We start from the raw sequence: 21,496 nt of genomic DNA, 5'->3' as shown, positions 1-21,496 counted from the left end.
TGGTCAAAAGTGAGGCGTGGAGGGAAAATTGCGTTGAAGATGAGAAGCAAATGGCAGACAAGGGACTCACTGGAAATCATTTGCATGTTTGTTCTTTTAAACTCTGAATTTCTGCATCTGAGAATTCTGCAGTGTCCATCCTTGACTGCAACCCGTCACTAGAACTGTAAGTAATAAAGCATTAATAACATGGGAGCTGCTCTAAGCTTTCTCTTTTACCATTTTTTTTTAATTTTTAAAGAAATTGCTATTGTTTTAGTTCTTGGCATTCCTTCATCTTCTGCCACTCAAGTGGAGTTGCACTGAGGTAAAATTTGTAATAGGCAAAACATACTCAAATTTGGGGCTCTGCTGTTCAAGCTTAAAATGAATTTAGTATATTTAGAAAGAGGAAAAGTAAAATCATCAAAACAGCCTAAATAAACTTAAAAACTCTTTACAGAAAGGCTATTTTAAAATCAAACAAGCTGATAACAAGAACAATGGATTGTGAGTTCTAACTCTCAGATTGAAGGCTGAACTGGAAAGACGAGCTGCTAACAGCGGCTGCTGTAGTTCCAGGTAAGGGGCAGGACACTGGAATATTCCTTAGGTGACTACAGTATGGGTGCTAAGAGACACACATATATATACACACTGTTGCTTACTTTTCACAGTATTTTGGCTGGAGAATAAAGCTCAGGAAAAAAGAGCCAAAACCATGCAGACAAGTCTTTTTCTACAGGTCCAGTCAAATTTGAGGGTCACATCTCCCAGAAGGGGCTTGCTTCTCCTTACTGCCATCCACATACACTCATTAGCCCTGGGAATCCAGCACAATTGAGAAGCTCAGACTGCAGAAAGCCTGATTTTTAAGGATGAGTCAAACTAGAACTGGAACTGGAACCTTAACAGCCAATACTTCTGCAATCTTATGCAGGTACTTCTGAAAGTATTTACAACTAGAAAAGAACTACATAAAGTTAGGGAGTTACTAGATCTGTTTTTCCTTCCCTGAATAACTGACTTAACAACTTTTCTTTTTCTTTCTTTTGGTGGTAAATAGTAGATATTTATTTGAAATGAAAAAAAAATTACTTAAGTACCTGGACTATTGCATTTAATCATGTATTGTAATTGTGTTACTCTACCTTTTTGCATCAGAGACAAATATACAATGAACATTCAGATATCACAGATTGCACACTAGATAGTAATTCTTCAGGTCTTTTACATAACCACCAAGAAACAGATATTGGTTTCTGCAATATAGTATAAAAGTCCACAATCAATCCAGTCTTAGCCAGTATCTTCAATTTACTTCTGTTGCTGTACAAATAATTGGCCATTACTAGGGCTTACAAGTTAATAACAGGACAAAAAATATACATTGCACTGACACAAAAAGTCAGCTGTGTTAATAGTCATGCAACAAGTAACCAAACTTGCTGAAATTAAAAATACTTTCTAAAAACAGTTTTAACGGCATAAATATTTTATACACAGTTCATTTACCAAAACAAAATGTATTTAAATGATACAAAGCAAAAATAAGTTTCTACCAACTTTATACATAAGAAAGTGCAAAATAACTTATCTAGAGTGTTTTGCTATTATCCAGACGGATGGCTGCTATGGGCAGCTATTCTCTTCTTCAAAAGCATGACATTACAGTTGCACACTACACACAAATGTTAGAATACATGGATGAACAAATGAACAGGTGGATGGATGAATGAACAAACTACAAAGATCAGGCAGGAGCCCTGTGAGGTACTCTCAGAAAAAGAATGCAGACCACACTAAGGTAGATGTACATGTTGACAACAGATGTTGGTAAAGAAATTTACATGGAACACAGAAAGATATCCAGAGAAATAGTTTATGTATGTGAGTGTACTTGTATGTGTGAGTGATTCTGTTGATTTCTGCATTAGAGGCAAAAAGAAAAGAAACCCGATTGAACAAAACAGTTGCCCACAGCACCAGCTGCCAGAGGAAATACTACCACGAGGGTTTTGGTTTCCACCTTCTAGTTATGGAAGTTCTGTTAGAAAGTTAGTAATGAAGTTGTGTCGGAAAGTTTAAAAGTGTTCATCCCATATAGTTTCCTATTACAAAGAGGAATAACCTTTAAGTAACTACACACACACATTCATATATTCAAGTCTTTAAAGAACACCTCTGCCACTGGGTATGGGGTAAACATGATTCATGGACAAAAGGAGGACGCTTCTTTTAAAAAGTGTAGAATAACACTGCTACAATTCATCTAGAGGGCCAGACAGGGGCAAGGCCCACAGTTACGTAACAGCACAATTTCTGCAACTATTGAACATCAGCATTATTTATTAGAATTGAAGATGGTGATGGGGGAGGGAGAGTGTGGGGGGAGTAAGACACAGAAAGGAAAACAGAACACAACTTTTCTTTAAGTTAAAGTATTAATGCCGATAATCCTTTTATTAATAAGTATATTTGACCTTTTAGAAATGGAAGTGTTTTAATCAATTTTGATATGTAATCATAAATAGACTGTAGGCTCAAACCCAGGTAAATAAAGATTTAAATTTAGTAAGCGTAAGGCACTAAAGCAGCCTTTGTATTTTCTCTTGGAGACCTAGTTATCATATCAGGAAGAACAAATTTGTTCTTAAGCTGGTTTCAGCCCATCAGGTACAGGATCACCATTGTACCAAATGCCTATTTTTGAATGCATGTGCATATATGTGCATTTTAGTGCATAAGTGTGCCTCTCACCAGGGCCTAAAGACGGAAAATTGGAAAAGCCAAAGCTGCTGTCCTTTGCATGATGCCTCTGTGAGGGTGTGAAGGCCTTTCCTTTCCCACCTGTGAAGGTGTGAAGGCCTATCTTGGGCCATTAATGATTCTACATTTTTCAAATCACAGGGCTTTTAGAATTGTTCATAATATTATCACTAAGTTTCTGAAAATGTTAAAATCTAGATTGTTTCATTTTTTAATATATATTATATATATATATATGTACATAACACACATTTAAAAAAATCCCACCACCAAGCCTTTTCTCTGTAAACTAATCTCTTAGCCCCTTCCAGCTTTAATCCCCCTGGATTTGTGTGTTCTGTATCCAACTAGTAGAACAAATTAAATAACTAAATATTAAAATACTGTAATTATATTCATAGCAAAAACAAAAAAATAGACATTGATACAGTATAAATCTCACTGTTTTCAGGTAGATGACATTAAATGGTAAAGGTTAATTTTAAGCAGTTCTGACATGATTCAGTTTTACAACAAAGTTTATATGTTAATTCTGTACACTTTTTTCTTTCCTTTTTTTACCCCTTGTTTGAAAATAAGCTATAGTAGAACATCAGTGTCACCAAAGACACATACTTATTATGTTCTATGCAAGATAAGCTAATTTTGGGTTACATGCAAATATATTTCCATTAGTTGAGACAGGGCTGTTTCCTGCACTACATTGGTCATCTGACCACCGTTCTGCAATGCTAAGAAGGTATTCTTTGACCAAACAGCAGTCCACATACAAGTTTAAAAGGGGCCCTGTTTATGTAGGAACAACACTGAGGTGGTGCGTAGCCAGGTACAAGACGCCCAAATATCTCCAGTTTATCTTACAGCTGGACTCCTATTCTCCCACACTGTTTCCTAAAGAAGGTCCACATTATTTTGGTTACTAGCCTAGTTTAAGTGGAGATACTGTGGGCAACTTGAAAGAAATGACATCAGGCACACAGGCTGAGCTTGAAAGGAAAAAAAGACCACAGATAATGTCTTTGGGGATTTAAAAAAACATATTTATAATTAATTGGTAAGTGAGGGATGTCAGACAAACCATAAGTAGTTCATTGAGTTAGTGGTTTAGTTTGAAGTTTCATGTTACAGGCAGTTAAGTCCTTATTTAGAAAAAAGGCCTTTTATATCTATTTACAATATACATAGTTACTTGCAAAGAAGTCAGATTTACAACCATTTTCTAAAAGCCTTTCTTGTTGTTGGTTTTTCCAAATAAGGATGAGTAGCTCTATAAAAATGAGATGCAAGAAAACAGAGTTAATAAGTGAGGATTTTTCTCTTGGAGACAGCTACTGTCATCAGGGAGAACTGGAGATCGAAAGTGTTGCTCCTAGGAACCACCTCATATTCTTCTTGTGCTGTTCACCTGAATCGCGTCTGCCCCATTCCTGTACTCTACACCCGTTTTATTCAATGATCCCTTTGAATTTTAACACTTCAAACACGTGGTATGAAGAGATGTGTAAACGGAGACTGTTTTCAATGCCTTCCAAGCTGGCACAGGAGAATCGAGAAGGGGTCTACAGACCGTGGTCTCCACTCAGCTTGTTGAATCTTCAACAATTTCGAGGTCCATCTTCTGAACCTCTCTCATGCTGTAAGTTATAATAACAGTTCTGACAAACACGCACCGGGGATGAGATTTTCAAGCGTTTGATTTCAGATTGAAATCGACTGCACCTAAAGGAAAGGAAAAGTCAATTAATTATAGGTCTTCTCCCTGCTTGATCATGGGCACCGGAAACATTAATAATCGAATGGAAAGCTTGCAGTAAAATGCCAAAGGCCATACTGGTTCGTGTTGTGTGGCTGAACAAGGACTAAAAGGAAAGCTGTATTATTTGTTTCAGTCTATGAAGAAAAGCAGTATTAAACCAGGGAAGCTATTTCTTTGACTGATGAGAATTAAAAAAACGAAAACAAAAAAACAGCGTTAAGATTTTCCTATACAATGAGGCCAACGTGTCTGAACAGCGATGTGAGGCCATTCTACCTGTGTAGACTAATTCTCATGACCTATAAGCTTGGGAGGTATGTCAATGTCTTTACTTGGAGCTTGACATATTTCTCTTGGAAATTAGAAAAACTCACTAGTGGAAATTAGAAGACTCACTAATGAGTATCTATTTTCAAGAGAATTACTAATAACTCATTAGTGAGTCTTCTAATTTCCAAGAGAAATATGAGTTTGATCACTATCAAGTTCCATTGTGCTTTTAAACATTTTGATTGATCCACTCTTTAATCATTTCTTAAGCAGTTAGACTGGCTTTCCTTTTCCAGTCCCAACACCCTCATTTCCTATTTATCTTGCTAGAACTGTTTGAAGGAGACTATTCTTAACAGATGTTCAAATTCTTTAAGAAGTATTCAGAGTTCTTATTCCCGGAATAAAGCCAGGTGTGACTCAGGATGTGGTATTAAATCACTTTAGGCTTAGATTTTCAGAAGATTGAAATGGAAATGAAAAAAAATTTTTTTTTTTTTTTTTTGAGACGGAGTCTTGCTCTGTCGCCCAGGCTGGAGTGCAGTGGCGCGATCTCGGCTCACTGCAAGCTCCGCCTCCCGGGTTTCCGCCATTCTCCTGCCTCAGCCTCTCCGAGTAGCTGGGACTACAGGCGCCCGCTACCACGCCCGGCTAATTTTTTTTTTTTGTATTTTTAGTAGAGACGGGGTTTCACTGTGGTCTCAATCTCCTGACCTCGTGATCCACCCGCCTCGGCCTCCCAAAGTGCTGGGATTACAAGCGTGAGCCACCGTGCCTGGCCTTTTTTTTTTTTTTAGAGATGGGGTCTCACTACATTGTCCAGGCTGTCCTCAAACTCCTGGCCTCAAGTGATCTTCCTGCCTTGACCTCCCAAAGTGCTGAGACTACAGACGTGAGCCACTGTGCCTGACCTTGAAGTGGAGATTTATGTTTAGTCCATTAATCTACCAGTAAAAATGTCCACAGAGTAAATTAAGTACTATAAGCTTATGGGTTTAAAGGACTGTCACTGGACCTCTCAGAACCCTCAGGAGTGTCAACTGCTCTCAGCCATAGAGATCACAGGCTGTGCGTTCTGGAAAGCACTTCTTTCTGTGCCTGCTTCATCGGAACTTATCACTGTTTGGTCAGTTTCCAATAAAGCTTCCATCCAACATTTAACAGCAATGGATAATTTAAAGAATTACCTACATTTAACAATATTTTGAAAATTAAACACTACAAAGAACAGATGTGTGCCAGCATACATACGGGAGTGCTAGTACAAATCACTAGATTAATATGATTGGTGTGGAGGCTGAAAACTGTAATCCCAGCACTTTAGGAGGCTGAGGCGGGGGTACTGCTTGAGCCTGCGGCTTTGAGACCAGCCTGGGGAACATAGTGAGACTCTATCTGTACAAAAAATACAAAAATTAGCCAGGTGTAGTGGCTCTTGCCTGTAGTCTCAGCTACTTGGAAGGCTGAGGTGGGAGGACTGCTTGAGCCTGGGAGATGAAAGCTGCAGTGAGCTGTGATCGTGCCACTGCACTCCAGCCTGGGTGATAGAGGAAGACCCCATCTCAAGAAATATATATATATAGGCTGGGTGCGGAGGCTTATGACTGTAATCCTAGCACTTTGGGAGGCTGAGGTGGGCAGACCACAAGGTCAGGAGTTCGAGACAAGCCTGGCCAATATGGTGAAACCCCGTCTCTACTAAGAATACAAAAATTAGCCGGGCGTGGTGGTGCACGCCTGTAGTCCCAGCTACTCAGGAAGCTGAGGTAGAAGAATCGCTTGAGCCCAGGAGGCGGCGGCTGCAGTGAGCCGAGATTGCGCCACTGCACTCCAGCCTGGGTGACAGAGTGAGACTCTGTCTCAAAAAAAAAGAAAAAAAAAAAAAGAAAGACTACACACACACACACACACACACACACACACACACACACACATACACACACCCCTAGTGGCTCTGTGCTTACCCTTATGGTTTTTAATTTTTATTTTTTTTTTTTTTTTTGATGTTCTTGCGCCAGGTGCATGAGTGGATTCGAAAGTGCTGGGATTACAAGCGTGAGCCACCGCGCCCGGCCTATTATCTATTTTTTTGAGATGGAGTCTCGCTCTGTTGCCCAGGCTGGATGGAGTGCAGTGGCATGATCTCGGGTCACTGCAACCTCTGTCTCCTGGGTTCAAGTGATTCTCTCGCCTCAACCTCCTGAGTAGCTCACCACCACACCTGGCTAATTTTTGTATTTTTAGTACAGACAGGGTTTTGCCATGTTGGCCAGGCTGGTCTCGAACTCCTGACCTCAGGTGATCAACCTCCCAAAGTGCTGGCATTACAGGTATGAGCTACCATGCCTGGTCCCATTATAGGTTTCATAGAGCAGGCCTTTCAAAGCACAGAGCCACTAGACAGAATCCTCTGCCAGCCTCACAAAAATTCCCACAGGAAATGGCTGGCTGCAACTTTTTGGGTCCCTCACCTTGAACCACACTGCCCAGCAGAAAAGGTTTAAGGAATCAAATTATGGAACACCTGTTTTGCCAGACTCTGAACTTGGTGCTTTACAACACTCATATATGTGATCTCATTTAATTCTCTCAACCGCTCTAAGAGGACTGGTCTTCTTACCCACATTTACAGATGAAGAAACCAAAGCTCAGAGAGGCTCGGTAACTTGCTGGCATTACGGCAACAGAAAGTAGCACAATGAGCATTTGGTCAGTGTAAACCCAAAGACTATGCCCATACCAGTAAGCCAATGCTGCCTACAAAACCTCAGGAATGGACTCATAATTACACAAGTTGAGAATAATATGCTTTCTATGAAAGAATCTCTGGAGTAAGGCAATATAAGTCTTAAAGTGTACTGTCCATGGAATCCTTTCTGTTGTCTGGCAGAAAAAGTAACGACTGTGGATGTGTATCTGGGACCCGGGTGTAGGACAGAGATATCAACCAAATCTACAGCCATGGGACCACTGACCTTTCATAAGGGGGAAAAATAGATCCTCGCCTCATGTCATACCCCAAAATAAATTACAAATGAATTAAAGACCTAAATGTGAAAAATAAAACTTTGAAACCTTTAAAAGAAAATAAACAAGATTATCTTTGTGATCCTAGGACAGGGAAAGAATTCTTCAGGCACAAAAACGCAAAAATCATAAAGAGTAATACATGTGACTACAACCAGTTTAAAAACTTGTAGATGACAGAAAAAACATATATAAAGTTGAAATGCAAGCCACAGACTGGCAGAACGTATCTGCAAGATATATAAAAGACAAAGGTGTACAGCACAGTATAAAAGAACTTCTCGAGGAAAAAAAAAAAGGGCAAAGTACCCAAAAGGAAACCCAAATAGCCAACAAACATGAAAGATGTTGTCTCACTAGCATTGCAAGTTAAAACAACAAAGCACTATTTTTTAGCTATCAGATTGGCAAAAGTGGAAAAAGTCTGGCAGTACCCAGCATGACTAAGAATTTGGAGAACTTTCATGTCCTGTTGGAGGTAGTATTAACTAGCACTACTGTTTTGAAGAGTAATTTGGCAATATCTAATTAAGATCAAGAATAAGTCTGTGTTCTACCAATTTCATTCCATCTCTAGAGGAATTCCAGCTTGTGTACTAGAAGGGCATTTATAGGGATGTGCATTGTAGCATTATTTATAGTACTGATAAAAACAGAAAAAAAAAAAAAAAAAAACCCTGAGAGGGCATCAAAAGGGAAATAAATGGTGATAAATTCATATAATTAAAATAACTGACGGTAGTTAAAATGAATATATTAGAATAAGATATCTATATAAATGGATTTCAAAAACAATGCTGAGTAAGAAAGTTACAGAAGGGCAAAAACAGTATACTATGTAAAGCTGGAAAGTGAAGCTGAAAACACCAAAATAGTATGATGTAATGTTTACAGAGGCAATACATGTTTCTGAAAGTATAAAAACATGGAGAATGGGGTGATTGGTGAAGGGTGCAAAGAGGATACTTACAATGTATCTATAGTTTTTATAGAATCATTTCACATACAGGCCTCTAAATTAAATACGATGAAATATTAGCATATGTGCATTCTGTGTCATGGATGACAAGGTGTTTGTGACTTCTATGACAGAAAAATTTCCTAACTGTAGTAATAAAGAAGAACAGAAAAAGTGAAGACTGGTTCATACCAACAAGGCATACTGTAGTGGGGACGCCAGGGCAAATCAGAACCTGTGTGCAGGGCATAATTAACAACCTTAGAGCTTAATCAATGTAAATTCAAAAAGCAGATATCTTATCTTACTTCTGGCAGAAGAGCTGACCACAGTTCCTGCAATGGTGTCGTCTTTCTGTGAGTGAAAACCTCACCGAGCAGCCCGAGCAGCTGTCACCGCCTTCATCCTTCACCCAGTGATCAGCAGCAGAACGGCCTGGCTGGTCACTCACAGACCAGCTGAAAACTCGGCCTCGACTGTCACCAACGAGGATCCTACTGTGATCCCTGCAGGAGACACGACAGAGGAGGTCACTGCACGGAAGGCTTCTGTGATCTCCTTCTTGAGGCTCTCTGGATTTTGGTGGATGTGTGTTTTGGGGTCGGGGCTGGTAAAGGTCCTGGAGAGACCCCTTGATTCACTCAGAGATGTATGTGTAAACAGACAAAAACTGAACTGAGCCCAAATTTACACTTCCATTTCAGTTTTCTTTGGATCACCCTTGCTGTATCTTTGAAGAATAGAAAAAGCAGTTTTTCACTTTTTTAAAAAATTCAGAATTTAAATCCAGTGTATGGGCATGGTGGCTCACACCTGTAATCCCGGCACTTTGGGAGGCCGAGATGGGCAGATCACTTGAACCCTGAGACCAGCCTGGGCAACACGGTGAAACCCCGTCTCTACAAAAAATACAAAAATTAGCTGGGTGTGATGGTGCACGCCTATAGTCCCAGTTATTTGAGGGGCAGAGGTGGGAGAACTGCTTGAGCCTGGGAGGTTGAGGCTGCAGTGAGCTGTGATTGTGCCCCTGACTCTATCCTAAGTGAGAGAGCAAGACCCTGTCTCAAAAAAAAAAAAAAAAAAAAAAGAAAAAGAAAAGAAAAATATCCATACACTGACAGGGCTCTTCTTCAAATTTATCTCTTTGAGCTACGTATGATAATACAAATAAAATCTCTTTTCCCCAAAGACTGGGCTGGAGTATGTGGCCCTTGGCTAACCAAATGACTCAGATGGGAAGCGGAGCCGGAAAAAGCCTGACACTTACTTGGAGACGCCCAAGGCAGTGACCTCAGCTGGGTGTGCATTGTCCTTTCGATCAAAGGCTGTGTGCATAGTCAGCTTACTTCTGAACACCAGCTGCCGTTCCCATCGGTACCCTGGAGTGGAGAAGTGGAGGACACGACATAACTCAACTGAGGGAAGCCAATACTGGGGAGAAATACTCTAAGATAGTGGCCTTAAACTTGGGGTACCTCAACATACAGCTACAGCAGCTTTTCCAGTTCTCGGCAGCTGCTGCCTTGGTTGAAAGTAAAGCTACGTAGCTTGACATTAACATGGGCCAGGCTGGAGAAACATCTCACTGAAGGAGACAAACTAATGAGAAGGAGAAATTTTCAATGCAAGCAGATGCATCCAATTTCTCCAATTGAGGACCTTGCCTCTACCTCTATTCTGGGCAAAGTTACCTGCAAATGCAGTTTTATTTATTCATTTTTAATTAGCTTCTGTGATTTAATGAGTTGTGAATAAATGCAGTTTTTGGTTTGAGGTATTTTTCTTTAAAAGATGCCCAGCATATTGCAAACACCATTGTAGGATCGAATTTTTAACTCCACTTTACACTAGAAGAAACTGAGGAGGCCATCTGTGTAAAGAGGCATTCTGTGTTGAGTGGCCCAGGTCACAGGGCACATCCAGAGTGGGGCCCAGGGAGAGCTAGACCCCACCGCCTCAATCCACCAACCCTCACACCACATAGAAGGAGTGAGAAATAGATACCAGACTTCAAGTTACCAGGTTTCAATCTGCTGTAATTCCGCACCTCAATGGGATTGGGGTGGGGGTGGCTAAGGGGGCCCTGCAGATGGGCTCTGGTCTGGCCCTCTGAATAGTTCACAAATATGAAGCCGTCTTTCTCATCTAGACTGAGCTGGTCGGACCAGCGTCTGGAGTCGTCAGAGCCACTGTCAGTACACCAGGCGGCTGTTGCGCGGCAGGAGGCTGCCCGGGGCCTGTGGCTGGTGCTGCTGGGTTGGCTTGGAGTGTCCTTAGGGTCCTGGCTGATGCTCTGCTCATCTGCTTCTGAATCACTGCTGTCCTCATCTTGGGCTTCCTGCCCTGGGTGAAGCATTGAGAGAATTGGAACATACAGAACCATCAAAGTTACACCCAGCTTTGTTCTGCTAGTATTTTTTTTCTCCCAGTTATAAGCCTCTATAGACATAATATTTTAAGCTAAGTGTAACAAAAAAGAAAGTAAGTGCCAGGATTTTTGGCTAGAGTACAGACAGCAAAGAAATAAAAAAGTCGAATTTCTGAAAGAGTTTATTAAAAACTTTGGCCAAAATCCTTAGCTTGGAATTCAATCTCTCACAATCTGGCCAGAATCTGCCTTTGCCGCATACTCCCTGCTGTGCTGCAGCTAGATGGTGTCACTCCAGCTCTCTCCCTGCAGACCTGCTCCTCCAAAGGTGAGCTTCTTCACATGCTGCTGGTGCCGCCTAGACCCATCTTTCCAATCTCTGTGTGTTCCGATGTCACCTAGCTTTCAAGGCACCGCTTAAACATTCCTGTCTCTAAATCACCCAATTCCTTCAGCTCAAAGTATTCTCCCCCTTTTCTGGACTCCTTTAACAGCTCTGTGCCTCCTGAGTTCTTGAAATTGTCATTCTAAATGATTACTTTTAGATATTCTTTATATAGATATATATATGTATATATACACATATATATGTATATATATATACGTATATATACACATATATACGTATATGTATATATACATGTACGTATTTAAATATACATATATACGTATTTAAATATACATATATATATATATATATATATTTTTTTTTTTTTTTTGAGACAGAATCTTGCTGTGTCGTCCAGGCTGGAGTGCAGTGGCACGATTTTGGCTCACTGCAACCTTTGCCTCCTGCGTTCAAGCGATTCTCCTGCCTCAGCCTCGGAAGTAGCTAGGACTACAGGCACCTGCCACCACACCAGGCTAATTTTTGTATTTTTAGTAGAGACAGGGTTTCACTATGTTGGCCAGGCTGGTCCTGAACTCCTGACCTCATGATCCACCCGCCTCAGCATCCGAAGGTGCTGGGATTACAGGCGTGAGCCACCACGCCCGGCTACTTTTGGATATTCTTTCTACAAGATGGTAGAGAAAAGGGCCATTGCATATAGTGGTTAATGACTCAAAGATTAGTGAATTATCTTATTTTTAATTTTTATTTACGTATTTATTTTTACAGACATGGATCTTGCTCTGTCACACAGGCTGGAGTGCAGTAGAGCGATCATAGCTCAATGCAGCCTCAACCTCCTGAGCCCAGGGAATCTGCCTGCCTCAGATCTTCTGAGTAGCTGGGACCACACGTGCATGCCACAACATCTGGCTAAAGATTAGTGAATTATTCTATGAAAGCCTTACTTTGGAATTTTGTTCTTCTTCCTCTTTTCACTGTTATTTTGCATTTCTTCACATCAACTCTCTACTCTCTTGCAATAAAGTCTACTGGAGGGAAAATGTATAAGAAACAAGTATACCTGGCCCTCCATTTCTGTGAGTTCCACATCCATGGATTCAATTAATCTCAGATGGAAAATATTTGGGGAAATAAACTGTGTCTGTTATTGAGCATGTGCAGAATTTTTTTTCCTTGTCATTAGTCCCTAAACAATACAATATCGCAACTATTTACACAGCATTTACATTGTATTGCTAGTAATCTGGAGATGATTTGAGGTATACAGGAGGGTGTTAGCAGGTTTTATGCAAATACTACATACACCATTTTATATCAGGGACTTGAGCATTCTCAGATTTTGGTATCAAAAGGAGGTCTTAGAACCAACTCCTGAGGATACTGAGCCCACCAAAGTTATTTTCTTAGTAAGACAAATACTTTATTTGCCTGCATCCTACTCAGTAGGGGGCTATTGGACTAATGTGAATGAAGTTTTCACCCCAACGGCTTATGATCGTGAGCTCTGAGGTCTGCAAACAAGCAGCTTTGGAAGCGGCTTTAATTTCCAGTGAACCACTAGCTTGTTTCCATTTCACCCCAGCAAGTGCCCACAAATCTCACCACTTCTACATTGTCCAATCCTTCCTGTGGGCTGTTCTCCCTCTCTACCACTTCTGCCAGACTGCCCACAACAAAGACATACAAGTATCTTTCCACCCTGAATTTGACCCCTTCTATCTCACTCATTCATCTCCTCTTCCACTGTTATTTACTTAAAAGCTTTTTAAGGGAAAGGAAAATGACCCACTTCTCATTGGTTCCCTTAATTCAATATCTGACATATTAACAGGTAACCCCCAAACACTTATTGAATTAAACTGAATTTTTATGTCCCCAAACACCCAGATGACCTTTTTGGTGGGGCTGTAATTAGAAATTTACATGTACTAATATAACACCAACATTAAAATGTCCTGCCCAAGGGCTCTTTTTTCTTCTCTGGCATGGAAAGTAAAAGCTACTTTCAGCTTATGTAGAGAAATGACTTGTGTCCTTCTGCTAAGTTTCCTTTATTAACTCTCTCACATCATCAAAGTCACACCGAATTCTCAGTGCACAAAAGCCAATCATGGAGAAACAATCTGAAGGTCAAACTTAAAACCTTGTTCTTTTCCAGGAAGTTCCTTGTACCCAGTGTTCTACATCAAACGGGGTGGCTTCTTCAGTGACTGCAATGCAAAGCAGATCTCAGCCTGGCGTTATGGCATTGCTTTCAGTTATTCTGAGTAGAAATCAATTATCTCTATATTTCACTGGAAAATTTTAAATTGCTTCACAAATAATGGACTATAGGTAACCAGGCTTCAGTGTGAAATTAATGCCCTAACGTAAGCAAGTCTGACTGTGGACTCTGGTCTGCCTCTGTTAATTGTTTACAAACACGATTGTATCTGTCGTCCACACTGAGCCAGCCCCATGGTGGGCAGAACAAATGTGGGGCTGGGGTGCAGCAGGGCTTGTCTGACTTACACAACAGCACGCCCTCTAGGTCTGTTGTGTGTTTTCAGAAGTGAAAGCCAAAGCCTTTGGTACTCTAGGAAGTAAGTGCTATATTTAGTATGGAATGTGGAAGTTAACCACAAGACACCACCACACTGAATGTTGCCCAGTGAAGTAGGGAAAACCTTGCATGTCTGCTCAAAGGAATCACACAACAGGCAGCAACCATGCTTCTCCAAGCAGTGCCCAACCTTGGGCTCCTCTTTATGTTGTTTGGTATAAGTTTATCCATGGTGACTTAAAAGAAATATGAAAACGATTGAGTCATTTTTAGAAGTATTAAATACCTATTTGTGCTTCTGGACAGTCTTCCTGAATTTCTAGGACTTCAGCAGGCTCAGGAGCTGGTGTTTCAGGAACTTGCAAAAATTCCATTCTCCAAAACTAAATTTAAATAAGTACAAAAATTAAAAAGTTAAGAAACAGATTAAGGAACCAATTTACATTACTCAATGAAGACAGACTGTCAGGGTTAACAGATAACTTAATTTCCATCATGTTATACAGTTATATTTCCCATATCTTGGAAGATATGGCAGGGGGCTGCCTGCACACAACGGCTGTTTCAAAGTACAGGGAAAAAGATTATAGTCATATCAGTTTAAAAACATGGTTCAGGCCAGGCGCAGAGGCTCATGCCTATAATCCCAGCACTTTGGGAAGCCAAGGTGGGCGGATCATTTGAGGTCAGGAGTTTGAGACCAGCCGGGTCAACATGGTGAAACCCTGTCTCTACTAGAAGTACAAAAATTAGCCAGGCATAGCAGTGCATGCTTCTAATTCCAGCTACTTGGGAGGCTGAGGCAGGAGAATTGCTTGAACCTGGGAGGCAGAGGTTTCAGTAAGCTGAGATTGCACCACTACACTCCAGCCTGGGCGACAGAGCAACTCACTCCATCTCAAAAACAAAACAAAAACATAGTTCAACTAAGTAAGCTTTTTTGTTTCCTACAAAAACCTCCCAGAGTCTTGCATATGCTAATACACATTATAGATCTCCAAGAGGGCACACAGTGAACAGAATCCCCAGGTGCCTGGCTAGGGAGCTATTTTATGAGCAGTGTGAAATACCACTGTCGAGGAAGCGGACTGCAGGGTGTGTGTGTTTGTGAGTTTTGTGTGTGCACAGATGTGTATTGTGTGAGGTACAGGGTGTGGTATTGGAGTGGACTGATGGCCTCACTGTCTTTCAACATGTGACTCTGACTGAAGAGGGTGGCAATCAGCTGCTCTCTGCTTTTACAAAGAGCACAATTCAAGAAAAACAAGCATAAAGAAAAATCTCCTGAGACAGAAAAACTCAAGTACCTCAACAGACCATAAAAGTGAATACTCCATTGCCTCTATTTTCTGTAGAGGCCCAGCACATAGCAACCTAAGAAAAGGATAAACTACATCTAGGCTTCCGGTGCAGTCATCTGGGATCCTAGCTGGGGACCCTGGAAGTGTTTTCCAGCACTGTGATTCTCTGTAGGGAAGAGACTTATCCCTGCTCACTATGTTTTCCCTACAAAGCCATTTGACAGGCTGAAAACCCAGTACTTCTGCAGTTCGCATTTTGAGCAATCCCAGTGTGACATAGGAATCATGTTTAAGTGACCTCATTGTGTCAAGCTGTCAAATGGCCAGTAGCACTACCAGATCTACTTAATAGGGAGAAAAGAGGCCAAGACACCGGTGTTCCTCATGTCTGATAATGCAGAGGCCAAGGCCTGTCTGAGCTGGAGCGAGAGTTCACTAAACATTACAACTTGTTCAGGTGTTCTTAACCTGTAATTAGCTACAAGTTTCAGGTAAACTAGGATGACAAATATCCTAATGAGTTTTTCTCTCAGTTCACTTACCCGAACCACTCCATCTGAGTGTCCTGTCACTATGACGTTCTGCGTGTCCCATTCGTTCATCTCCGACATGCAGCAGCAGATGATCTGCTGGCTCCTACCTGTGAACGTGTTGACACTCACGATAGGGTTCCCATTGATGCTCCACACATGGATATATGTGCCAGCGCAGGACACAATGTCCCCCTGAGAAGAGAGAGAAAAACGTCATTCTCTTTGCCCCCTTCCAATTACCTTCTGGTTTCTGAAGCAAATTGAATCCCTGGCCTAGTTCTCAAAGAGCCTTTCAGTCCTAAGACTAGTGGCTAATTTCTTGGGTAACCTGAAATTCAGTACTTGCTGACTTAAAAAAAATACCCTGAACAGAGGCTTCTTTAAGAATTCATAGTTGAGTGGATGCAGTGGCCAAAGGGACCACGGATGGAGACAAAGGGCAGGTTCACGTCCCTGGCACACTGCTGAGCAAGGTCTGGCGACACAAGAAAGCTCCCTGTCATCTGAGGAGATGAAGAACTACTCTTCTTCCTCCCATTGTTAACAAAATCTATTACGCCTTTCATCTAGAGGCAGGAATCCACCTCCACTTTTACAAAATGAATCCAACCACTAAAACCATAGGGTAGAAGAGGCATTTTTTAGTCCAGATATAGTTGTGTTTCTTCAATAAATCAAAAGGCACAATCTTGGTAATGCTGTCATATCCTATTTTAAAATCTGTATTCAAAATAGGGGTGGGGGAATGTGGGGGGAGAAAAGGAAACTGGTAAATGGGTCACTTCTTGGCAAACTTAGTAAAAACCAAGACTCCCTGAGCTGATAACTTATGTTTTTATGAGTTCCAAAGATAGAAAAGAACAACCTATTTTCTTAAATTCCACCAGGCTGGGCTCTACCTAACCTGGTGAGAACACAACACACTATAGTTAAAGAAAGGAGGATGCTTTCTGAAGCATCTCCTGTGTGCCAGTCACTGGGGTGGAGACTTCAGATGTTCTAATTAACACAGCAACCTTGTGAGATTATCACTAGCCCTGCTGTAAAGGATGAAAGTGAGGGGCAAAGAACTTAAGTAACTTATTTATCATCAGAGATTTGAAGCCAGCTTTCTATAGCCCCAAAGCTTATATACCATACCGTGCTGCCTCTCTCATTCCTAAGATAGTCTGTTTGTCACAATGCTGGGTATTACCTTTAGAAAAGACCTGGTAAAGTTCAGTACCCTCAGGAGATACATAAGAACCTACATAAGTCTGAAGATGGTCAGCAAAAACAGAGGAGAACTAGAAGCTGCAAAGCAGCATCAACACATAAGAAGGTAAGGTGGAGGAGGCTGGGGTAGGGTGAGGAGGAGGACTGGGCCTGTTCCATCCACAGTCTGTGCTGCATCGTCTGTGCTGGTCTTGCTACTGCTCCTCCTTGCTCCTCCCACCCCCCCAGCTCTTCTGCTACCAAAATGGCAAGAGATAAACCAAAACCCAAACCAAAACAATACTTAGCAAAGCATTGCTGTGTCTACTTCTGTATCAGTTACTGAACCATCTCTGACTATGAGTGTCAGCAGTTGAGTTTTATTTAGTGGCTTTAGTCTCTGCAAGAGAAAATTGCTCCATTCTGCACTGGGCAAGACCTTCTTCAGTTACTCTGAGGCCTTAATTAGAGTTTATTAGAGTAAATCCTGTCCTTATGAGGGCAGAGACATAAGAAGAATTAAAGGCAAAGTAGCTCTGGCCTGAAGTATAACTGAAGTAAAGCAGGCTTGATATTGGTTGGAGAAATACAACAGAAATAGAAATCTTTTCATGAGTTATTAAGATATTACAAAAGCATCTTAAAAAGAAAAGACTGCTTTTGTAGTATTTGCAGCAAATATTGCAATCCACTAGTGTGCACTGGCTCAAATAACAACTGGCTATAATAAAATTATCAGTATTTAAGTTTAGAACAACCCCAAAACAAAGTGCTCCAAATAATGGATTAAGCATCTGACTCAACACTGCTGCATAAGAGCAGTTCTACAGCACCCACATTTTTGTAAAGCTCTTTTGGTTCAAATGTTTGCAGGACCAACCTAAGGTGTTGTTCTGAAAACCTCTTTAAACCTTTCAGACAGAAAAAACGAATTTGGGGGCCGAGGCGGGCGGATCACGAGGTCAGGAGATCAAGACCATCTTGGCTAACATGGTGAAACCCCGTCTCTACTAAAAATACAAAAAAATTAGCGGGTGCGGTGGCGGGCGCCTGTAATCCCAGCTACTCAGGAGGCTGAGGCAGGAGAATGGCGTGAACCTGGGAGGTGGAGCTTGCAGTGAGCCGAGATAGCGCCACTGCAGTCCAGCCTGGGCGGAAGAGCGAGACCCCGTCTCAAAAACAAAAACAAATTTGACTCTTCTACCCTTGCATGTCCCTCACTCATTCTCAACCTGAGTACATCTGCCATTATTAATAAGACACTCTAAGTGATTGACAACTATAAGTGAATTCCTTTCTTTTTCCTTTTTTAATAAGTGACTACAAGATAGTTGACTAAAAGTGTTAATACTGAGTAACTTCTGGTAGAAATCAAAGATGCAGCATCCTTCAAGAGGAAAGCTGTCTGTGTAGGTGATGGTGTGAATGTCACTCAATGACATGGCTAGAACTGTTCTGTGTCATGAAGGATGGCCCTGTGGTAGGTGTGAGGGTAAGGTGGCGATGGACATGTATAGCTAAGAAGCGATGAGGCTTGGGTGGGTTCCTGTTGACTCCCAAGACTGATTTGTATATGGGGCATTACCTACATGCAGACCCACATCATCTACTTACTAATGCGATAAGCTTGTGAGGCCTTAGTCTCTGTAAACCTGCCCTCAAGCTTCCCGTTTCAAGACCATCTTAGCAATGAATCCCCTCTTGTCTGCTTCAGGTAGGCTTGGTATGTGTAGAGGGATCCTAGATGAGGGCATTTATTTTATTTGACTTCTTTCATTTATTTGTATATGAACTATTTCTGAAAAGAGATAGCATCTTTTGATAACTTTTGGATCTGTTTCGAAAATAGCTATCTAAGAATTTTTCTCTTGTTTGGGGACCCAAAGGTCACCCCTTTTACTTTCCATACTCTGACTATATTTTATTAAAATTTTCAACACATTTCTAACATTCTTCTTCTTCTTTTTTTTGAGACTGAGTCTCACTCTATTGTCCAGGCTGGAGTGCAGTAGAGCGATCTCGGCTCACTGCCATCTCCACCTCCTGGGTTCAAGCGATTCTCCTGCCTCATCCTCCCAAATAGCTGGGATTAAAGGCACCCACCACCAGCCCGGCTAATTTTTTTATTTTTAGTAGAGACGGAGTTTCACCATGTTGGCCAGGCTGGTCTGGAACTCCTGACCTCAAATGATCTACCTGCACTGACCTCCCAAAGTGCTGGGATTATAGGCATGAGCCACCACGCCTGGCCAATTTCTAACATTCTTAACAAATCCTACAAATTTCTTGTTTTTTAAAAAAACATATTCTAGAAAGCTTTGTTTTATTTTAATCAAATTTTGTTCTCTCTACTGTATGCAGCAGTGAATGAATTTTAAGACAAAACTGCTCTCTGGATTACAAACTTTAACATCTATTTGCTTTTCAAACAACACTAAATCAAAGAAAAGGTAGTAACTTTTACAAAATGAGTATCTATCAACTTCAAAAACAATGAGTCATTTTTTAGGAGAAAAATTTACTTGTTTTTAAGAGACAGTGTTTTGCTGTTTCCCAGGCTGGAGTGCAATGGCTATCACAGGCACAGCCCACCACTGATCAGCATGGGAATTTTGATCTGCTCCATTTCCAACCTGAGTTGGTTCACTCCTCCTTAGGCAACTTGGTGGTCTCCGACTTACAGGAGGTCACCGTATCGGTGCTGACCTTAGTGCAGACACCTGATGGGTATAGTGCCTACAGCCCAGAAATCCTGGGCTCAAGTAATCCTCCTGCCTTAGCCTCCCGAGCAGCTGCAACTCAGACATGTTCCCCTGAGCCCCACCATTTTTAACTGAGTTTGAACAAGACTACTTGTTTACCTAAACAGAAATGAAGTGGGCAATTTACTACTTACTGTTAATTCATTGATACAAAGAGCAGAAACTGGAGCTCGATGCCCTCGAAGCTGGGTTAGAAATGACAGTTTGTTCAAATCCCAAATGATACAGGTTCGATCACGGGATCCACTGACAATTATGTGATAGGCTAATGATGCTGTGGCACAGGTCACGGTATCAGTGTGGCCCAGTAAGGCCTACGAATGAGAACAAACAAACAAAATCAGGTTGGTCTCAGTGACAGGGTTCCACAGTGACTCCAGAAGCTCCTGGATGCATCAGGAAGCAGTGGCACGCATGCTGGGTAGTAGGTGACTCGAGCAGTGGTGTCTGGAGAGTCTGGAAGGCAGACCTCCTTTCTCCTCCTGCTGACTGCCCTTGCCTCAGCCCATGGGGGTAGAGAGAAGCCTGGAGCACTCTGGAGGCTCTTCTCTCTGTTTTCACATTACTTCTTTTCTGGAGTTGGGCCAGGATCTTAGAAGGAAGAGGGAATGACAACCACAACCCAGCTTGGGTTTCTTTATACCATTTTTATGTAGAGATGTACTGATTATGGGCACCAAAAATACAGAATTTCAACTCTATATCTATTCTTTTATGCCACAAACTCCTGTTCAGACCATTCTAAGGAATTACAATTGAATGAATTTTTTTTTTTAATGCATAAACTGTGAGAACCACATGGTTGTAGCACGTGGTCTACAATAGACAAAGGGAGAATGTAGTCCTGAGGTGTCAACATGCTGAAGTCCTGCTGCCAATGGGAGATATCTGAGTATTTGTGCCTGAGAGGAATTCTTTCTTTAAACTAGAATAAGAACTTCCCTCTTTTGCTGGAATATGAAGAGAAAAAGGACCCAGGGAAATGGCAGGATGTGAAAATAAGTAAATATTCTGAAGAAAAAGATTTAGATTACGGTTAGTAGTTCCTAAGTACTCAGAATGGGCCATCTGCCCTGGCAGAAAAATATATCCGCTTAATAATGAGTTGGCTTCATCTGCCGCCTTCCACACTAGGATGTAAGAGGTTGCCTCCTATTGTACATTTGGGGAAAGCCTTGGGTGTAAATCAGTGTAAACTTACAGGAGAGATTTTTCTATCATGTAGAGTAGGTATTTTTTATAGATTGAAGGTTGAACAATTTTTTAATACTTTTGAGAGAGAAAACTATCTGTGTATACACATGAAATATATATATGTGTGTGTGTGCATAATATAAAAAAATGAGTTGGCTTAAAATTTTGGTCATATAGACATCTTTATTGCATGCTTAGCAAACCCCAGGAAACTATTTTAAGTAGGCAGTCCTTTTTCCTGGCACATTACTTTCAAAGTGCATTTTCTAAATGGAAAATATTTTTAAGCAGAATTTAGATCAGCAAAATGTACTATTAACCTTGTAATCTGTTCACTTCAAGACTTTCTCCCTCTTTATATGGCTTGCCTCAGGACCCAGCAACTCTGTGAAGTTTCTGGCCTATACAGATGATTCAGTTTTATACTGAACAGGGGTTCAATTTTTTTTCTATAGGTATTTATGACACCACTGTTTGAGTTTGGCTTT

At 41.1% G+C, this 21,496-nt stretch overlaps 1 protein-coding gene across 8 annotated transcripts in view; it reads right to left on the bottom strand.

Moving 5' to 3' along the window:
* Positions 1–1,271: 1,271 nt before the first annotated feature.
* Positions 1,272–21,496, bottom strand: part of WDFY3 (WD repeat and FYVE domain containing 3) — a 303,349-nt gene continuing 283,124 nt past the window's right edge. For all 8 annotated transcript variants that reach the window (XM_058433183.1, XM_032146792.2, XM_058433198.1 and 5 more), the window contains 7 exons: positions 19,949–20,128; positions 15,868–16,050; positions 14,311–14,407; positions 10,779–11,102; positions 10,027–10,138; positions 9,068–9,265; positions 1,272–4,467 (listed from right to left, as the gene is read on the bottom strand). In XM_058433183.1, the coding sequence (XP_058289166.1) occupies positions 4,344–4,467; positions 9,068–9,265; positions 10,027–10,138; positions 10,779–11,102; positions 14,311–14,407; positions 15,868–16,050; positions 19,949–20,128 (1,218 nt within the window). In that variant the 3' untranslated portion in view covers positions 1,272–4,343. The remainder of the gene's footprint in view (positions 4,468–9,067; positions 9,266–10,026; positions 10,139–10,778; positions 11,103–14,310; positions 14,408–15,867; positions 16,051–19,948; positions 20,129–21,496) is intronic.

Source organism: Hylobates moloch, unplaced genomic scaffold, assembly GCF_009828535.3.
Source record: "Hylobates moloch isolate HMO894 unplaced genomic scaffold, HMol_V3 SCAFFOLD_2, whole genome shotgun sequence".
In the NCBI taxonomy this organism is placed as follows: Eukaryota; Metazoa; Chordata; class Mammalia; order Primates; family Hylobatidae; genus Hylobates; species Hylobates moloch.
This window is presented reverse-complemented; position numbering and strand designations above follow the sequence as displayed.